The sequence below is a fragment of the Neophocaena asiaeorientalis genome, unplaced genomic scaffold, assembly GCF_003031525.2.
Source record: "Neophocaena asiaeorientalis asiaeorientalis breed wild unplaced genomic scaffold, Neophocaena_asiaeorientalis_V1.1 scaffold259, whole genome shotgun sequence".
Lineage (NCBI taxonomy): Eukaryota > Metazoa > Chordata > Mammalia > Artiodactyla > Phocoenidae > Neophocaena > Neophocaena asiaeorientalis.
This window is the reverse complement of record NW_020172985.1, coordinates 1-21,702: the sequence shown is the minus strand read 5'-3', so window position 1 is coordinate 21,702 and position 21,702 is coordinate 1. Positions and strand designations below refer to the sequence as shown.

The 21,702-nt window shown below is 38.1% G+C and overlaps 1 protein-coding gene across 2 annotated transcripts in view; it reads right to left on the bottom strand.

The window, feature by feature from the left end:
- Positions 1–7,218, bottom strand: part of UIMC1 (ubiquitin interaction motif containing 1) — an 89,138-nt gene extending 81,920 nt beyond the window's left edge. For both annotated transcript variants that reach the window (XM_024742160.1, XM_024742159.1), the window contains exon 1: positions 7,138–7,218. In XM_024742160.1, coding sequence (XP_024597928.1) covers positions 7,138–7,192 — 55 coding nt within the window. In that variant the 5' untranslated portion in view covers positions 7,193–7,218. The remainder of the gene's footprint in view (positions 1–7,137) is intronic.
- Positions 7,219–21,702: the final 14,484 nt, after the last annotated feature.

The window sequence follows — 21,702 nt, the reverse complement described above, 5'->3', positions numbered from 1 at the left end:
TACAAGATCTATAAGAGGAAAACTAGAGAACTCTAATGAACAAAATCAAATAAGGATTAACTAAATAAAGGGATATTCCATGTTCATGGATAGAAAGACTCAGTAATGTCAAGATATCAGTTTTTCGCAAACTGATCTGTAGATTCAATGCATTCCAAATCAAAATTCCAACAAGTAATTTTGTGGATACCAACAAACTTATTCTAAAGTTTATATGGAGAGGGCAAAAGATCCAGAATAGTCAACACAATATTGAAGAAAAAGGACAAAGTTGGAGGGCTGATGTTACCTGACTTTAAAACCTACTATATAAAGCTACAGTAATCAAAACAGTGTGGAATTGGTGAAAGAACAAATAGGTCAATGGAACAGAAGAGAGAGCCCAGAAATAGACCCACATAAATATAGTTGCCTGATTTTTACAAAGGAGCAAAGACAATACAATGAAGCAAAGGGATTATCTTCAACAAATGTAGCTGGAACAACTGGACATTTCATATCCCCAAAACTGAATCTAGACAAAGATCTAACACCATTCCCAAAATTAACTCACTGGATCATAAACTGATACGTGAAACACAAAACTATAAAAGTCCTATAAAATAACATAGAAAACCTAGATGACATTAGGTATGGCAATAACTTTTTAGATTATATCTAAAGGCATGATCCAGGAAAGAAGTAAATAAGCTGGATGTCATTAAAATTAAAAACTCCTGCTCTGCAAAAGACAATGTTGCAAGAATAAGAAAACAAGCCACAGACTGGGAGAAAATATTTGCAAAAGACATATCTGATAAAGGACTGTTATCCAAAATATACAAAGAACTCTTAAATCTCAACTGTAAGAAAATAAACACAACTAAAAAGTGGGCCAAAGACTTTGACAGACAACTCACCAAGATGATATACAGAGCAAACAAGCATACGAAAAGATATTCCACATCATATATCATCAGCAAAATGCAAATTGAAAAAAGGAGGTATCACTGCACAACTACTAGAATGGTCAAGTTCTGGAACACTGACAACACCAAATGCTGGTGAGGATATGGAGTAACAGGAACTCTCATTCATTGCTGGTGGGACTGCAAAATGGTATAGCCACTTTGGAAGAGAGATTGGTGCTTTCTTATAAAACTAAATATACTCTTAGCATACTCAGCAATCATGTTCCTTGGTATTTACCCAAAGGAATTAAAAACTCATGTCCACCCCAAAACCTGCACAGAGATGTTTATTCCAGCTTTATTCTTAATTGCCAAAACTTGGAAGCAACCAAATGTCTTTCAGTAGGTGAACAGATAAATAAACTATGGTAGAGCCAGACAATGGAATATTATTCAGTGCTATATAAAAAAAAAAGATTTACCAAAGCTTGAAAAGACACAGAGGAAAATTAAATGCATATTACTAAGTGAAAGAAGCCAATCTGAAAAGGCTATATACCGTCTGACTCCAACTACGTGACATTCTGGAAAAGGCAAAACTATGAAGACAGTAAGAAGACCAGTGGTTGTCACAGATTGGCAGGGGAAGTAGGGTAGGGATGAATAGGTGGAGCACAGAGAATTTTTAAGGCAGTGAAAATACTCTGTTTGATACCATAATAATGGATACATGTCATTATATATTTCTCAAAACCCATCGAATGTGTAACACCAAGAGTGAACCCTAGTGTAAACTACAGACTTAGGATGATTATAATATGTCAATGTAGGTACATCAATTGTAACAAATCTATCACTTTGATAGGAGAAGTTGATAATGGAGGAGGCTATGTATGTGTGAGGCTATGTATGTGTGAGGTAAGAAATCTCTACCTTGTCCTCAGTTTTGCTGTAACCTAAAACAGCTCTAATAAAATGAAGTCTTAATGAAAGTTATACACACACACAAATACAGGCTGAGAATTTTCCAAAGTAAATAGAGATCTCAAATCAGACCTCAAATCACAGATCCAAAAAGACTATCAAGAAAAATACATTCCATGACCCCAACAAAAAATTCATATCTAAATATTATATTCAAACTGGTAAAAAAAAAAACAAAGATACAGACTACATTGAAGGAAGCCAGAGAGAAAAACATGTTACATTCAAAAGAACAAAGATGAGGATTAAAGCCAACTTCTCATTAAAAACTCTGCAACCAGAAAATAATAAAGTGACATCTTGAAAATGATGAAAGAAAAAACTGTCAAACCATATCCTATAGCCAGGGAAGTATTTCTCAAAAATGAAGGAGATTGAATCTACAACTTTCAGTAAAAAGGAGAACTAAGCAGAACATCAAGTAAATAGAAGACAAACAACACTATAATCCAACCAGACCAAATAGATATCTACAGAACACTCTATCCAACAGTTGCAGAATAAACATTTTCCTCAAGTGCACATGAAATATTCTCCAGGATAGAAAATATGATGGTGATAAAACAAGCCTCAACAAACACAGAAAGATAAAAAACATACAAAGCATGTTTTCCAACATAATGAGTGAAATTATAAATAACAGAAGGAAGAAATTTGGGGAATGGACAAATACGTGGAAATTAAATAAAACACTAAGTAACCAAATGGGTGAAAGAAAAAATTACAATGGGAAAGTAGAAAATACTCTGAGATGAATGAAAATGAAAATATGTCTTAAAAACTTAAACGATTTAGCTAAAGCAGTACTTAAAGGGAAATTTACATCTATCTAATGCCTATATTAAAAAAGAAAGATCTCAAACAAATAACCTAAACTTCCACCTTAAGATACAGAAAAAAAAGAGAAAACTAAACCTAAAGAAAGCAGAAAATAAACAAAATAATAGAGGAGAAATTAATTTTAAAAATAGTAAAACAAGAAAAATCAATGAGATGAAAAGTTGGTTTTCGAAAACTAAAAATACTGGCAAACTTTGAGTTAGATCTGAGCAGGGGGAAAAAGAAGACTCAAATAACTAAAAGCAGAATGGCAGTGGAGACATTACTAACAAATACAAAAATAAAAGACAAACTGCCAAAGCTGACTTGTGAAAAAATATAAAAACTGAACAGAACTACAACAGATAAGAAACTGAGGACTTCCCTGGTGGTGCAGTAGTTAAGAATCTGCCTGCCAATGCAGGGGACACGGGTTCAAGCCCTAGTCCAGGAAGATCCCACATGCCTCAGAGCAACTAAACCTGTGTGCCACAACTACTAAGCCTGCACTCTAGAGCCCACATGCCACAGCTACTGAAGCCCACGCGCCTAGAGCCTGCGCTCCACAACATGAGAAGCCACTGTAATGAGAAGCCTGCACACCGCAACAAAGGGTAGACCCTGCTCACCACAACTAGAGAAAGCCCACATGAAGACCCAGTGCAGCCAAATATAAATACATTTTAAAAATTGAATTAGTAATCAAAAACTATCTACAAAGAAAAGCCTAGGCCCAGATGGCTTCACTGGTGAATTCTGTCCAACAATTAAAGAAAAATAATATTAAATCTTCACAATCTTTTCCTAATATAGAACAGGAGGGAACAATGTTCAACTCATTCTATGAGGCCAGTATTAGTCTGATACCAAATCCAGACAAAGACATCACAAGAAAACTACAGAACAATATCTCTTATGAATGTAAATGCAAAAATTCTCAACATAATGTTAGCATACTAAATCTAGAAGTAATATAAAAAGATTACACACTATGACAGAGTAGAATTCATCACAGGAATGGAAGGTTGACTTAACATATGAAAATCAATTAACACACCAAACTGACAAAAGACAAAACCCATATGATCATCTCAATAGACAAAGAAAAAGCATTTGACAAAATTCAACACTGCTTCATGATAAAAACATTTTTAAATGGTTATAAATGGTTAAAGTAGTATATTTTATGTTATGTGTATTTTATAATAAAAATATTTTTAATAAGCAAAGAAATGACCAATAAGCACATGAAAAGATGCTCAACAGGGCTTCCCTGGTGGCGCAGGAAAAAAAAAAAAACCTCAATGAGATACTATTTCACACCCACTAGGATGGCTGTAATGGGGGAAAAAAGAAAAAGGAAAATAACTGTTGGCAAGGATATGGAGAAACTGGAACTCTCATACGATGCTGGTGGAAATGTAAAATGGTGCATCCATTTTAGAAAGCAATCTGGCAGTTTCTCAAACAATTAAATATTGAGTTACCATATGACCCAGGAATTCCACTCCTAGCTATATCACTCAAGAGAAATGGAAACATACAGCCACATAAAAACGAGTACTTGAATGTTCACAGCAACTTTAGTCAATAACCAAAGAGGAGAAACAACTCAAATATCCATCAAATGATGACTACATAAACAAAACATGGCACAGCAATATAGTGGAATAATATCTGGCAACAAAGGAATGAAGTACTAATACACGCCAAAACACAGATGAACCTGAAAAAATTAAGTACAAAAACCAGTCATGAAAGACTACATACTATATTATTCCATTTATATGGAATGTCCAGAATATGCAAATCTATAAAGACAGAAAGTAAATTAATAGTTGCTTAGGGCTGGGTGGGATGAGGGCTTTGGGTTACTGGATAAGTATATAGGGTTTCTTTCTGGAGTGATGAGAACATTCTAGAATTAGACTGTGGTGATGGTTACACAACTCTGTTAATATACTAAAACCCACTGTATATTTCAATGATGAAAGTATTATATGATGAATAAATTGAGTGAGTTATATCTCAGTAAAGCAATTACCATAAAAATGGAGAAATACATTTTCAGACAAAAATAAAAGAGAGAATTAATTGGTCTACGTTAAAATAAGTGATAAAGGAAGCTCTTCCAGCAGAAAAAATATGATACTGGACAGAAACTGGGACCTACACAAAGAAATAAAAAGCCCTTGATGGCACAAATAAAGGAAAATATGGAATTGTTTATTTCTTATTTCCATTCCTCTGAAAGTCATTTAACTATCTAAAGCAAAATAGTATCAATGTATTGTGTTAATAATATATGCAAAAGTAAAACGTATGGTAAAAATAACACAAAGGAGGGTAGAAAGGAATCAGGAGTCTTTATACTAAGGAGTCTTTATACTACGTGTAAAACAATATGACATTATTTGAAAGTAACTGTGATTAATTAAACATGTATACTGTAAACTCTAGAGGAACCACTAAATATTTTTTTAAAGAGATATAAGGTAAGTAAATAGTAGAAATTAAATGGAATCATAAAATAATACTCAACAAAGTCAAAAAAAGAACAGAAAAAGAAGGAACAATTGGAACAAATAAACAGCTTTCAATCCAATTACATCATTAATTACATTAAATATAAATGTAAAGGACAATTAAAAAGACTGAAATTGTCAGGCTGAATTTTAAAAAAAATTTAAAAGACTAAGACTGGGAAAAAGAGCAGGACACAATTATATAAAAACGTGAAACACAGACAGCAAGCAAACAACTATCAACGTTCTACCAATGGTGACAAAAACCTAACTATCAATTGATAAAGATTACTGCACCTCAAAAAGTAACTATTATCAATAATTCTCAAGACTGAAAATAACTTGAGTACATTCAACAGATCTAACCATAGTGACAGCCACCTCTAGACATAACACAATGATTTAGCAACAACAACAAAAATTATGGTTAATTTTATAAGGCTGAGAATTATACCTTAAATCACCAAAATTCAAATTAACAGTGAAAAAAATCCTTCTTTATCTTCAATCAACTGTTGTAATAATTTCAGCCAGTTATCATAGTTTTGAAAACTTCACTGAAATACTTAAACATCTCACATGACATTAAAATGCAAAAATACAGTAATTATTAAACGATTTCACAATTGAGTAACAAAGTCAGAAGAGAAAAAACTTCCAACAAAGGATTTTTCTGATACTGTGATTTATAGTAATAAATATATACCTAATCTTTGCCCCTGGCCCTGTCACAGAGCTCCTAATACCCTTGGAATTTCCTCAATGAAAAGAGCAATAAAGATGTCTTTTGTTATTCGTAACAATCCCCTCTTTGGCACATCAGAGACTATGTTAATGAACTTACTTTTAGAAAGCCCCTAAGGATGGGGGCTGGTCGCCAGGGGGAACCAACCAAGGTATTAGAGGATTAGAACTTTCATTCCAACTCCCCAATGTCCAAGGGAGAGGGGCTGGCTGGAAGTTGAACCAATGGCCAATGATTTAATCAACCATACCTGCATAATGAAGCCTCCATAAAAATACATGAACTACAATGTTTGGTGAGCTTCCAGGTTGGTGAATATGTGTGTGTACTGGGAGGATGACATACCTGGACAGGACATGGAGATCCGCACCCCTTTTCCTATATCTTGTCCTATGCATCTCGTCCATCTAGCTGTTCCTGAGTTATACACTTTATAACAAACCAGTCATCTAATAAGTAAACTTTCCCTGAATTCTGAGAGCCATTTTAACAAATTAATCAAACCCAAGAAAGGGGTCATGGGAACCTCTGATTTACAGCAAGTCAGTCAGAAGCACAGGTAACAACCTGGAATTGCAACTGCCGTCTAAAAGAAGGGGTAGTCCTGCAGAATTAAGCCCTTAACTTGTGGGATCTGAGAGTGTCAGATTTCCTTAAATTGTAGGGCACCCAGTGCCTGCCAGAGAGCTGGAGAACCGCTTGGTGTGGGGGAAAAAAAACCCTACACATTTGATGACCAGAGTGAAGTGTTAAGAATACAGGAAACACACAGAAGAGTTTTTCCCTAAAAATTTTAATGAACAAAAGAGTAAAACACACCATTATTGGAGCCACTAAGTGACTTTCTAAGTGTTATCTGCATGTTATTGATGAGGAAACAGAGGTAGGCTGAAAGTAGTGGCTTGCCTAAAGTCCACACAGTAAGGTGGAGCAAGGATTCAAATCCAAATCCTAACTCTGAAGATCACATTTTTAATTTCAACATTGTATTTAATAAGTCATTTATATATGCTATAGGTTAATTGTGATCCCTACAAATTTTAATGAAACCCAGAATTAACAGGAAGCACACACAACCTTATTCAGAGAAACCTCTTCCTAATGAAGAAACCAGTGTCAGGTCTATGATTGTTGTAATTTCGAAACCATTCTCAACACAAAAATGAAAACATACGTGCAATTTTTCTTTTAGCCAAACACTTTGCTCTATTCAACTGTTTTGTCTTCATTTTCTGCAATCCATTCTCCTCCTTTGGTTCCTGTTGCAAAACAAGAAATATGATCAGGGTGACTGCCATTAGAAGTAGTACTCTTTCTATCTCCTCTACAGCCAACAGAGGCCACTGAGCCTCTGAAGAATCAGTGGTGGTTTTAAATGTTCAAAGAAAACATCAGAAAAAGATTCTTACAGTAGAAAAAGGAAAATGTAGACTCAGAACCAATAAAAATTAAAAATCATAACATACTGACATAATTATCTGTCATATACAAGCTCATGTAAAACTGGTCCATCTGCAAAATACCTGCAAGTACGCATCCAAGTTCAGAGAAAGCTTGATTCAAGGTTTAAAAATCAGTAATAGGGCTTCCCTGGTGGCGCAGTGGTTGAGAGTCCACCTGCCGATGCAGAGGACACGGGTTTGTGCCCTGGTCTGGGAAGATCCCACATGCTGCGGAGCGGCTGGGCCCGTGAGCCATGGCCACTAAGCCTGCACATCCGGAGCCTGTGCTCCGCAATGGGAGAGGCTACAGCAGTGAGAGGCCCGCATACCGCAAAAAAAAAAAAAATCAATAATAAAGTTTAAACTCAGTGCAGAGTCACTTATTTTAAATCAGTACTTTAAAAAGCAACAGAACTGAGGAAAAGTATGCAACATATTTATCAGATAAAGGGCTAATTTTCCTTATATAGAGAGCTCTTATAAATCAATACAGAGACCAATATTTAACCTCCTCCCATAGACAAAGAATATGATAAAACACTTCATAGAAAAACATACACAAGGGGCTCATAAGTATGTAAATCATAACAATTATATAGATACTTTTTTAAACCTATATTAATAGTAAAAATGAAAATGTTTTATAAAACATTTATTGTGGGGAAACAAGTACTTTCATACCACTGATGGAATACAATGGATGCAAATCATTATTTTGTGTACCTGGAACTAATACAGCATTGTATGTAAATTATACTTCAATTACTCTGTGTGTGTGTGTGTGTGTGTGTGTGTGTGTGTGTGTGTGTGTGTGTGAACACTGGGAGGAAATGCATCAAAATGCTAATGGTGGGACCTCTTTGGTGGTCCAGTGGTAAAGAATCTGCCTTGCAATGCAGGGGATGCAGGTTCAATCCCTGGTCAGGGAACTAAGATCCCACATGCCGTGGGGCAGCTAAGCCCTTGTGCCACAACTACTGGGATCACGTGCCTCAATTACAGCCCATGTGCTGCAAGCTAAAGAGCCCACGCACTCTGGAACCCACATGCCACAACTAGAGAAGAGAAAACCTGCACACCACAACTAGAGAGAAGCCCACGCACCACAATGAAGAGCCCACACACCACAACAAAAGATCCCACGTGCCTCAACAAAAGATTGTGAGTGCCACAACTAAGACCAACGCAGCCAAAAATAAATTAAATAAATAAATAATAAATAAATCTTTAAAAAATAATTTAAAATGCTAATGGTGGTTATGTCTAGAGGGTGGGGATTATGGGTGATTATCATGTTTTAGTTTAGGCTTCTATGTATTTCTAATTGCCTGCAATTAGGTATTGCTTGTAAAATCAGGAAGAAAACAATAAACGTCATTAAAAATGAAAAAAAAAGAATACAGACAAAGGTGATCCAATAAATGTATAATTGGGGTCTCTAAAGAAGAAAACAAAACAATGAAAAAGACTAACATAAACACTATAATCAAAAAAAAATTTATAAGGGAGAAAACACTTGAATCTACAAACTGAAAGTATATACGATTTACCTGGGAAAATGGACCCTGAACAGTCAATTTCCAGACATATACTAATATACCTATCTTACCCAAGAAAAAATTTTAAAGCATGCAGACTAACAAAAAGGCCTAATTACTGACCAAAAAAAGGAAAATAAACTGGACTTATGAAATGCAACACACAAAGCAAAAAAATAAGGCGGCAGCATTTTAAAGAAACTCAAGGGAAAAAATATTTTTTTAAACCAATCATTTTGGATTCCAACAAGCAGTCTTTCAGATATCAAGATTATACAAAAACAGTATCAAACACATAAGAACTCAGGAAATACTATACTCACAAGGCCCACCTGTCAAATCTAATTAAAAACAAGCACTATTCAACTAAAAAATGATTTTAGAGAAACTTGGCAAAAGAACTGATAGTGAATATTTAATATATTAAATTTTGGAACTAAGACTAAAAGTACAGGTGAGAACAGAAAAAAGCATGTAAATATTATATGCAGAAATGATGCAACTAATAAATGAGAGAAGACAGAAGTGGAAAACAGAATAAGTTCATTGACTATTGCATGCACTATAAGTGAAAGTCAAAGGATACTATTTATAACTGACAAACCAGATCACAGAAAGCTAAATTTTTAAAAATAAGGAAGAAAGGAGCTATAAAAGTCATTAATATAAGATAAACTCTGGGCTCCCCTGGTGGCTCAGTGATTAAGAATCCGCCTGCCAATGCAGGGGACACGGGTTCGAGCCCTGGTCCGGGAAGATCCCACATGCAACTAAGCCCATGCACCACAACTACTGAGCCTGCGCTCTAGAGGCCACAAACCACAACTACTGAGCCCATGCACCACAACTACTGAAGGCCGCGCACCTAGAGCCCGTGCTCCGCAACAAGAGAAACCACCACAATGAGAAGCCCATGCACCGCAACAAAGAGTAGCCCCCACTCGCCACAACCAGAGAAAGCCCATGCACCACAACAGAGAGTAGCCCCCACTCGCCACAACCAGAGAAAGCCCATGCATAGCAACGAAGTCTAAAAAATGATTTTAGAGAAACTTGGCAAAAGAACTGATAGTGAATATTTAATATATTAAATTTTGGAACTAAGACTAAAAGTACAGGTGAGAACAGAAAAAAGCATGTAAATATTATATGCAGAAATGATGCAACTAATAAATGAGAGAAGACAGAAGTGGAAAACAGAATAAGTTCATTGACTATTGCATGCACTATAAGTGAAAGTCAAAGGATACTATTTATAACTGACAAACCAGATCACAGAAAGCTAAATTTTTAAAAATAAGGAAGAAAGGAGCTATAAAAGTCATTAATATAAGATAAACTCTGGGCTCCCCTGGTGGCTCAGTGATTAAGAATCCGCCTGCCAATGCAGGGGACACGGGTTCGAGCCCTGGTCCGGGAAGATCCCACATGCAACTAAGCCCATGCACCACAACTACTGAGCCTGCGCTCTAGAGGCCACAAACCACAACTACTGAGCCCATGCACCACAACTACTGAAGGCCGCGCACCTAGAGCCCGTGCTCCGCAACAAGAGAAACCACCACAATGAGAAGCCCATGCACCGCAACAAAGAGTAGCCCCCACTCGCCACAACCAGAGAAAGCCCATGCACCACAACAGAGAGTAGCCCCCACTCGCCACAACCAGAGAAAGCCCATGCATAGCAACGAAGACCCAACACAGTCAAAAATAAATTAATTAAATAAATAAATTAAAAGAAAAAAAAGATAAACTCTAACAAACAAACAAAATTATAGAAAGAATAATTCCTGTAACATGGAAGTGAGTATCTGTTACCAGTGGGGGGTGAGTGAGGGAGGGAGGTAAAGGAGATGGGAAGAACTTTTATTTTTAAATATTGTACAAAGATGTAAAACTATACTTTCCAATATGTTAAAGTCAACTTAATCTAGGTTTCATAAGCATGTTAAAATAATTCATATTTCAATAAAGGGCAAACACTTGTATGAAGATTCTTTAAAAAATCATGGAAAATGCATTTTTTAATATGGAGTTTTACATAAGAGAACATGCATTAATTTAATAAAGCAACATTATCCAACAATATTAATTTTCTGCCCTACTTCACTTTCTCTGAGCCCTCTTGACATATATCATCAATTGGAAAACTCTATCAACTGTGTTTGGTGATATGCATCCAGTGTGACACTTTGATGTTTTATTCATCTGCTTGAAATTGAATTATTTTCCCTAAAAATAAATAAAACAAAAAACATATACCAAAAAATATGCCTAAAGCAGAGCACCAAAAATCAAAGAATATAGAAAAAAATATATAGTGAATATAACAGAATCTAAGAAAATTCAACTCAAAGCTATATATAAGAGACCGTGTTCCAGAAAGAACACAGCCATTCTGGATCATAAGGTGATCCAGAATGGCTGAAAATGAAAGGTCTAGAAGATAATGGTAATCACCTAAATCTGAATCTCTCCACATATGATCCCAGAAAAAAAAACAAGACCAACAAGGACCAGAAATAAAACCATCTATGACCAATGCCTTCAGCATTATTAGGAGACAAAACATACCACAAACTTCAAATAACCAGTGAGCAGAGAAATAAACAACAAATTCTAACAGAGCTCCCACTGCGGTTGCAAGTCTGTGAGTACACAGAACAGAGAAAGGGAAGGCTTAAGAGACTCCATGAAAAATAAGAAAAAGAGATGAAAAACTGAAAGCACAGACAAAATCACCTTCAGAATTAGTGTCCCACACTAAGACCAAACACTGGTCCAAGATGTGGTGCTGCACACAGTCAGCTTCAACAGAGAGTAGCCCCCACTCGCCACAACCAGAGAAAGCCCATGCATAGCAACGAAGACCCAACACAGTCAAAAATAAATTAATTAAATAAATAAATTAAAAGAAAAAAAAGATAAACTCTAACAAACAAACAAAATTATAGAAAGAATAATTCCTGTAACATGGAAGTGAGTATCTGTTACCAGTGGGGGGTGAGTGAGGGAGGGAGGTAAAGGAGATGGGAAGAACTTTTATTTTTAAATATTGTACAAAGATGTAAAACTATACTTTCCAATATGTTAAAGTCAACTTAATCTAGGTTTCATAAGCATGTTAAAATAATTCATATTTCAATAAAGGGCAAACACCTGTATGAAGATTCTTGAAAAAATCATGGAAAATGCATTTTTTAATATGGAGTTTTACATAAGAGAACATGCATTAATTTAATAAAGCAACATTATCCAACAATATTAATTTTCTGCCCTACTTCACTTTCTCTGAGCCCTCTTGACATATATCATCAATTGGAAAACTCTATCAACTGTGTTTGGTGATATGCATCCAGTGTGACACTTTGATGTTTTATTCATCTGCTTGAAATTGAATTATTTTCCCTAAAAATAAATAAAACAAAAAACATATACCAAAAAATATGCCTAAAGCAGAGCACCAAAAATCAAAGAATATAGAAAAAAATATATAGTGAATATAACAGAATCTAAGAAAATTCAACTCAAAGCTATATATAAGAGACCGTGTTCCAGAAAGAACACAGCCATTCTGGATCATAAGGTGATCCAGAATGGCTGAAAATGAAAGGTCTAGAAGATAATGGTAATCACCTAAATCTGAATCTCTCCACATATGATCCCAGAAAAAAAAACAAGACCAACAAGGACCAGAAATAAAACCATCTATGACCAATGCCTTCAGCATTATTAGGAGACAAAACATACCACAAACTTCAAATAACCAGTGAGCAGAGAAATAAACAACAAATTCTAACAGAGCTCCCACTGCGGTTGCAAGTCTGTGAGTACACAGAACAGAGAAAGGGAAGGCTTAAGAGACTCCATGAAAAATAAGAAAAAGAGATGAAAAACTGAAAGCACAGACAAAATCACCTTCAGAATTAGTGTCCCACACTAAGACCAAACACTGGTCCAAGATGTGGTGCTGCACACAGTCAGCTACATTTTAAAGGGCTTGAAAGTGAGAGGAACAAAAGTGCAACCACAGAGATGCACTGCTACTGGAAAAGAGGGAGATACACAAAGAAGAGGTGGTACCCCTCAGATTCATGGAAGAAAAAGAAAGGAGGAAAAAAAATGAAGGGTCCTGAAGAAAAAAATGAAACATGCCAACCTCTCCTCCCCACCCTCCCAAGTGCACGAATATCAACAATAACATCCATAAAAGAAACTGTACTTCACTAGACTGAAGTACGCTAAAGTGACAAAAGGGAAGCTTTTGTCCAGGAAATGATAAGAATAAAAGAAGAAATTCCAAACTAAGCAACTATAAAACAAAAACACAAAATGCAAATAAAAACATTTCCATTTATGAACATTCTCCTCTAATCACCAACCCAGAAAAAGAAATTAACACATTCCAAACAAATTTGAAAGAATCGTCTCCAGGTTAAGAAAAACCTAGAATCAGAAATTTAAAACTCAGACCATAAACTGACAAAAAAAAGAACAAATGAAATGAAAGTTGATAAAATTCGGGAAAAAAACTGAAAATAGATAAAACCATCTCAAAAAATAAAAGTGGGTCTCCAAAGAAAAACTATACAAGTAAAAATCTAAAAGAGTCACTGAAGAAATACAAAAAAACAATGAGAAAATGAAGGGACTAACCTATAGCAGGGGTGCCCAACACCCGGGCCGTGGACCAGTACTGGTCTGCGGCCTGTTAGGAACCAGGTCGCACAGCAGGAGGTGAGCAGCAGGCGAGTGAGTGAAGCTTCATGTGCCCCTCCCCACTGCTCGCTCCCTGCCTCTTCTTTCCCGCTGTCGCCACCCTTGACTTGTCAGAAGAGCAGCCAGGTCAAGAAAAGAGGAGGGGGATCTGTCTACTGCATATTTCTCCCAGGGTGGTCTTTGCCCCATTTTGAATGGAGAGAAGCTGTGGAGTAGGTAGTGGCACGGAGGCTGGGCCAGTGGGTTCCAGGACTATGCCCTGGGGCCTGTGGGCTGCAGCATTAACTGCGCTTTTCCTTAGGGCAGGGGTCCCCAACACCCCACCCCCGGTCCGAGGCCCGTTAGGAACTGGGCCACACAGCAGGAGGCGAGCAGCGGTCAAGCGAGCGAAGCTTCATCTGCCGCTCCCCATTGCTCCCCATCACTCACGTTACCGCCTGAACTCTCCTTACCCCCTACCCCAAACCCGGCCATGGAAAAATTGTCTTCCACGAAACAGGTCCCTGGCGCCAAAAAGTCTGGGGACCACTGACCTATAGGATAGAGCAGAGAAAAGAACAAAATGAAAATAGGTATGCTACATTTCACATAAAAAGAAGTGGAATTAAGAAAACATGAATGGGCTTATTTTTGCTTTAAAGCAATGTAAGAATAAAAAAGAAATCAATAAAATTGGTTATCAACAGGGGTGAGGGATGTGGAATAGGGAGTACAGGATGGAAAAGCAAGATAATTTCAGTATATCTTTCTCTACAGACTTCATTTGTTCAATAAAGCTTCCTACATAATGCAAACTTCCAATATAATGCAAAAATAAAATTAAATCAACAAGAATGGGAAGAAAACTAAAAAGCAATGCACAATCAGTTGGACAGTACATTTTAAAGTACCTCAAGAACTTTATTAAATATAAAAGGTCTAAACACATTGGTTTAAAAAAAGAGAGACTGTCAGCCTGTATAAAATTAGAAAGATCAAACTCTGTGCTACCTACAAGAAACCCCAATAAAACATAAAGACATAACTAGGTTAAAAGTTAAAATACCAACAAATGGTGCTGGGAAAACTGGATACACACGAGCAAAAGAAGGAACTTAGACCCCTATCTTATACCATACACAAAAGCTAATACCACAAAATGGATCAAAGACCTAAATATAAGAGCTAAAATTTTAAAACACTTAGAAGAAAACACAGGGGAAAAGCTTCATGACACTGGATTTGGCAATGATTTTTTTGGTTATGACACCAAGGCACAAGAAACAAAAGAAAAAATAGATAAACTGGACTAAATTTAAAACTACTGTGCATCAGGGCTTCCCTGGTGATGCAGTGGTTGAGAGTCCACCTGCCGATGCAGGGGACACGGGTTCGTGCTCCGGTCCGGGAAGATCCCACATGCCACGGAGCGGCTGGGCCCGTGAGCCGTGGCCACTCAGCCTGCACGTCCAGAGCCTGTGCTCTGCAACAGGAGAGGCCACAACAGTGAGAGGCCTGTGTACCGCAAAAAAACCCAAAAAAAACCCTACTGTATATCAAAAGATATCAACAGAGTAAAAAGGCAACCTATGGAATGGGAGAATATGTGCAAAACATATATCTGACAAGAGGCTAAGGAGAATATATGTGCAAAACATATATCTGACGAGGGGCTAACTATCCACAACATATAAAGAACTCCTACAATTCAATGACAATGTAAATATACTTACCCTAAAAATTGTTAAAATGGTAAATCTTATGTTATATATATTTTACCACTACACACACACACACAAAACATCTCATACTATACACAAAAATTAGCAGACCAAATCATAAGCACTAAAATTAAAAAACTCTTAGGGATCAACTTCATGACTTTATATTTGGCAATATATTCTCAGATATGATACTAAAAGCATAAGCAACCAAAGGGGAAAAAACAGATAAGCTGGACTTCATCAAAATTTAAAACTGTTGTGCATCAAGAAACATTAAGGAAGTGAAAAGACAACCCCAAAAATGAAAGAACATATTTGCAAATAATATACCTGATAGGAGGTTTAATATGCAAAATATTAAAAGGACCACCGAACAACAAAAAGACAAACTGCACTGTATAAATGGACAAAGGCCTTGAACAGACAATGCTCCAAAGAAGCTATACAAATGGATAACAAGTACAAAAAAGATGCTCAAGCTCATCAGCCATTAGGGAAATGCAAGTCAAAACCACAATAAGAAACCACTACACACCCGCTAGGGTGATAATAAAAAATAACAAGTGTTATCAAGAACATAGAGAAACTGGAACCCCAGTACATTGTTGACAGAAATGTAAAACAGTGCAGCCGCTGTGGGGAAAAAAAGGAATGAAGTACTTTTACATGCTACAATATGGATGAACCTTGAAAACATACGTTAAGTGAACGAAGTTAGTCACAAAAGCCCACATATTGTATGATTCCATTTATAAGACACGCCCAGAATACGCAAATCCATAGAGACAAAAAAGCAGATGAGTGGTTGCCTAGGGCTGGGAGTTTGGGGGGAAAAGGACAATGACTGCTGATGGGAACTGGTTTCTTTCTTAATTAATGAAACTGTTATAAAATTGATAGTGGTGATAGTTGTACAACTCTATGAACATACTAAGAACCAAGAATTATACTTTAATTTAGTGAATTATATAATATGTAATTTTATCTCAATAAAACTGACTATGGAAACATATTAGGATAGCTAGGCAATACTGAGGGGCCACTTGAGGTTTGTGGTCTTAAATATAACATGAGCACTGTTGTGCTCCTTAGGTAGGGACACATAATAGGTGGAGAATGGGATTTAACCAAAATTGGGTTTTCCCAGGGAGTACAGTAGAAATTAGAAATAAGTTGAGAGAAACAGAAGCATGTGGAGGCTAAACAATATGCTACTAAACAACCAAGGAATCACTGAAGAAATCAAAGAGGAAATCAAAATATACCTAGAGACACATAAAAATGAAAACATGACAATTCAAAACCTATGGGGTCAGTCGTTCACAAGCTGAGGCGCCGGCACAGCCGTTTCGCCCTGGCAACTCTGGTCTGAAGTGCCAGGTGTGAGGCCTCTTCATGCAGTATCCTGTGAGCAAGTGATATTAGATGAAGCACAAAGGAAAAAAAGGTAAAATTCTGCAGGAAGTCTGGCAAGGATATTTTAACTCCTCCTCAGATATTCTGGAGCCTTCATTGCCTGGTTTCCACTGACCCCACTAAAAAGACCTCATTGCTGCTGGACACAATTACCATTCCACGAGGGGAAGACCTTGGAAGAGTAAGACACGGAGACCACCTTCTTCCCCACAGATACACCAGAAATACATCTACACGTGGAACAACTCCTACAGAATACCTACTGAACGCTGGCAGAAGACCTCAGACCTCCCAAAAGGCAAGAAAGTCCCCACGTACCTGGGTAGGGCAAAAGAAAAAAGAATAAACAGAGACAAAAAGATAGGGACGGGACCTGCACCACTGGGAGGGAGCTGTGAAGGAGGAAAGGTTTCCACACACTAGGAAGCCCCTTCGCAGGCGGACACTGCGGGTGGCAGAGGGGGAAAGCTTCGGAGCCGCGGAGGACAGCACAGCAACAGGGGTGCGGAGGGCAAAGCGGAGATATTCCCGCACAGAGGATCGGTGCCGACTGGCACTCACCAGCCCGAGAGGCTTCTCTGCTCACCCGAGGGGCGGACGGGGCTGGGGGCTGCGGCTCGGGCTTTGGTCAGGGAGAGGACTGGGGTTGGCGGCGTGAGCACAGCCTGCAGGGGGTTAGTGCACCACGGCTAGCCGGGAGGGAGTCCGAGAGGAAAAGTCTGGACCTGCCGAAGAGGCTAGAGACTTTTTCTTCCCGCTTTGTTTCCTTGTGCACGAGGAGACGGGATTAAGAGTGCTGCTTAAAAGAGCTCCAGAGACGGGCCCGAGTCGCGGCTAAAAGCGCGGACCCCAGAGACGGGCATGAGACGCTAAGATTGCAGCTGCCGCCACCAAGAAGCCTGTGTGTGAGCACAGGTCACTAGCCACACCCCCCTTCCGGGGAGCCTGTGCAGCCCGCCAACGCCAGGGTCCCGGGATCCAGGGACAACTTGCCCGGGAGAACACACTGCGCGCCTCAGGCTGGTACAACCTCATGCTGGACTCTGCTGCCGCAGGCTCGCTCCCCACTCCGTACCCCTCCCTCCCCTCGGCCTGAGTGAGTCAGAGTCCCCGAAGCAGCTGCTCCTTTAACCCAGTCCGGTCTGAGCTAAGAACAGACGCGCTCCGGTGACATACACGCAGAGGCGGGGCCAAATCCAAAGCTGAGCCCCTGGGAGCTGTGCGAACAAAGAAGAGAAAGGGAAAATCTCTGCCAGAAGCCTCAGAAGCAGTGGATTGAAGCTCCACAATCAACTTGATGTACCCTGTATCTGTGGAATACATGAATAGACAACAAATCATCCCAAAGTGAGGAGGTGGACTTTGAGAGCAAGATTTATTATTTTTTCCCCTTTTCCTCTTTTTGTGAGTGTGTATGTATATGCTTCTGTGTGAGATTTTGTCTGTATAGCTTTGCTTCCACCATTTGTCCTAGGGTTCTATCTGTCCTTTCTGTTTTCTTTTTTAAAAAAATTGTTTTTCTTAATAATTACTTTTTATTTTAATAACTTTATTTTATCTTCCTTCCTTAATTCTTTCTTTCCCTCCCTCCCTCTCTCTCTCTCTTTCTTTCTTTCTACTTTTTCTCCCTTTTATTCTGAGCCGTGTACATGAAAGGCTCTTGGTGCTGCAGCCAGGAGTCACTACTGTACCTCTGAGGTGGGAGAGCCAACTTCAGGACACTGGTCCACAAGAGACCTCCCAGATCTATGTAATATCAAACAGCGAAAATCTCCCAGAGATCTCCATCTCAACACCAGCACCCAGCTTCACTCAACGACCAGCAAGCTACAGTGCTGGACACCCTATGCCAAACAACTAGCAAGACAGGAACACAACCCCACCCATTAGCAGAGAGGCTGCCTAAAATCATAATAAGTCCACAGACACCCAAAAACACACCACCAGACGTGGACCTGCCCACCAGAAAGACAAGATCCAGCCTCATCCACCAGAACACAGGCACTACTCCCCTCCACCAGGAAGCCTACACAACCCACTGAACCAACCTTAGCCACTGAGGACAGACACCAAAAACAACGGGAACTACGAACCTGCTATATACCCTGAGAAAACCATAATTCAAAAAGAGTCATGTACCAAAATGTTCATTGCAGCTCTATTTACAATAGCCCGGAGATGGAAACAATGTAAGTGTCCATCATTGGATGAATGGATAAAGAAGATGTGGCACATATATACAATGGAATATTGTATTCCATTCCATTCCATGGCTGAATATTGTATCAGCCATAAAAAGAAACAAAATTGAGCCGTTTGTAGTCTAGCAGAAACTAATACACCATTGTAAAGCAATTATACTCCAAAAAAGATGTAAAAATAAAAATATTTTTTTAAAGAAATAATTTCAACAGATGCCTACCTATAATAAATTTATATAATTCATATAATAAAACTTAAATGGGTGGAATCAAAAAAAAAGATTCCAAAACCTATGGGACACGACAAAAGCAGTTTTAAGAGGGAAGTTTATACCAATGCAAGCTTACCTCAGGAAACAAGTAAAATCTCAAGAAACAACCTAATCTTACACTTAAAGCAACTAAAGAAAGAAGAACAAACAAAACCCAAAGTTAATAGAAAGAAAGAAATCATAAAGATCAGAGTAGAAATAAATGAAATAGAGACCAAGAAAACAGAAAGATCAATGAAACTAAAAGTTTTTTGAAAAGATAAACAAAATTGATAAACCTTTAGCCAGACACATCAAGAAAAAAAGGGAGAGTGCTCAAATCAATAAAATCAGAAATGAAAAAGGAGAAATCACAACTGACACAACAGAAATACAAAGGACCGTAAGAGACAACTTACGAGCAAGTATATGCCAAAAAAAATGAACAACCTAAAAAAAATGGACAAATTCTTAGAAAGGTACACTCTCCCAAAACTGAACCAGGAAAAAATAGAAAATATGAACACACCAATTAAAAGTACTGAAATTGAATCTGTGATTTTAAAACTCCCAACAAACAGAAGTACAGGACCAGATGGCTTCACAGGCCACTTCTACCAAACATTTAAAGAAGAGTTAACACCTATCCTTCTGAAGCTACTCCAAAAAACTGCAGAGGAAGAAACACTTCCAAACTCATTCTATGAGGTCACCATCACCCTGATTCCAAAACCAGACAAAGACAACCACAAAAAAAAGAGAAAATTACAGGCCAATATCACTGATGAACATAGATGGAAAAATCCTCAATAAGATACTAGCAAACTGAATGCAACAATACATTAAAAGGATCATATACCATCATCAAGTGGGATTTATCCCAGGGATGCAAGGATTTTTCAATATCCACAAATAAACCAATGTGCTACACCACATTAAGAAATTGAAGAATAGGGACTTCACTGGTGGCACAGTGGTTAAGAATTCGCCTGCCCATGCAGGGGACATGGGTTCGATCTGTAGTTCGGGAAGATCCCACATGCCACGTAGCAACAAAGCCCATGTGCCACAACTACTGAGCCTGCGCTCTAGAGCCCGCATGCTGCAACTACTGAAGCCCGAGAGCCTAGAGCCTGAACTCCACAACAAGAGAAGCCACTGAAATGAGAAGCCCACACATGGCAACGAAGAGCAACCCCCGCTCGCTGCAACTACACAGAGGTCACGCACAGCAATGCAGCCAAAAGACCCAATGCAGCCAAAAAAAAAAAAAAACAAAGAATTGAAGAAAAATCGTAGCAACAAAGCCCATGTGCCACAACTACTGAGCCTGCGCTCTAGAGCCCGCATGCTGCAACTACTGAAGCCCGAGAGCCTAGAGCCTGAACTCCACAACAAGAGAAGCCACTGAAATGAGAAGCCCACACATGGCAACGAAGAGCAACCCCCGCTCGCTGCAACTACACAGAGGTCACGCACAGCAATGCAGCCAAAAGACCCAATGCAGCCAAAAAAAAAAAAAAACAACGAATTGAAGAATAAAAACCATATGATCATCTCAAAAGATGCAGAAAAAGCTTTTGATAAAATACAACATCCATTTATGATAAAAACTCTCCAGAAAGTGGGCATAGGGGAAATCTACCTCAACGTAAAAAAGGCCACATATGACAAACTCACGTTAATATCATATTCAATGGTGAAAAACTGAAAGCATTTCCTCTAAGATCAGGAAAAAGGCAAGGATGTCCACTCTCGCCACTTTTTATTCAACATAGTTTTGGAAGTCCTAGCCACAGCAATCAGAGAAGAACAAGAAATAAAAGGGACCTAATTTGGAAAAGAGGAAGTAAAACTGTCACTCTTTGCAGGTGACATGATGCTACACATAGCAAATCCTAAAGACACTACCAGAAAACTACTAGAGCTCATCAACGAATTCGGTAAAGTTGCAACATACAAAATTAATACACAGAAATCTGTTGCATTTCTATACACTAACAACAAAAGATCAGAAAGAGAAATTAAGGAAACAATCCCATTTACCATCACATCAAAAAGAATAAAATACCTAGGAATAAACCTACCTAAGGAGGCAAAAGACCTGTACTCTGAAAACTGTAAGACGCTGATGAAAGAAATCAAATAAGACACAAACAGATGGAAAGATATACCATGTTTTTGGATTGGAAGAATCAATATTGTCAAAATGACCATACTACCCAAGTCAATCTACAGATTCAATGCAATCTCTATCAAACTACCAATGGCACTTTTCACAGAACTAAAACAAAAAACTTTTAAATTTGTATGGAAACACAAAAGACCCAAAGCAATGTTGAGAAAGAAAAACGAAGCTCGAGAAATCAGGGGCCCTGACTTCAGACTATACTACAAAGCTACAGTCATCAAAACAAAATGGTCCTACCACAGAAACAGAAATATAGATCAATAGAACAGGATAGAAAG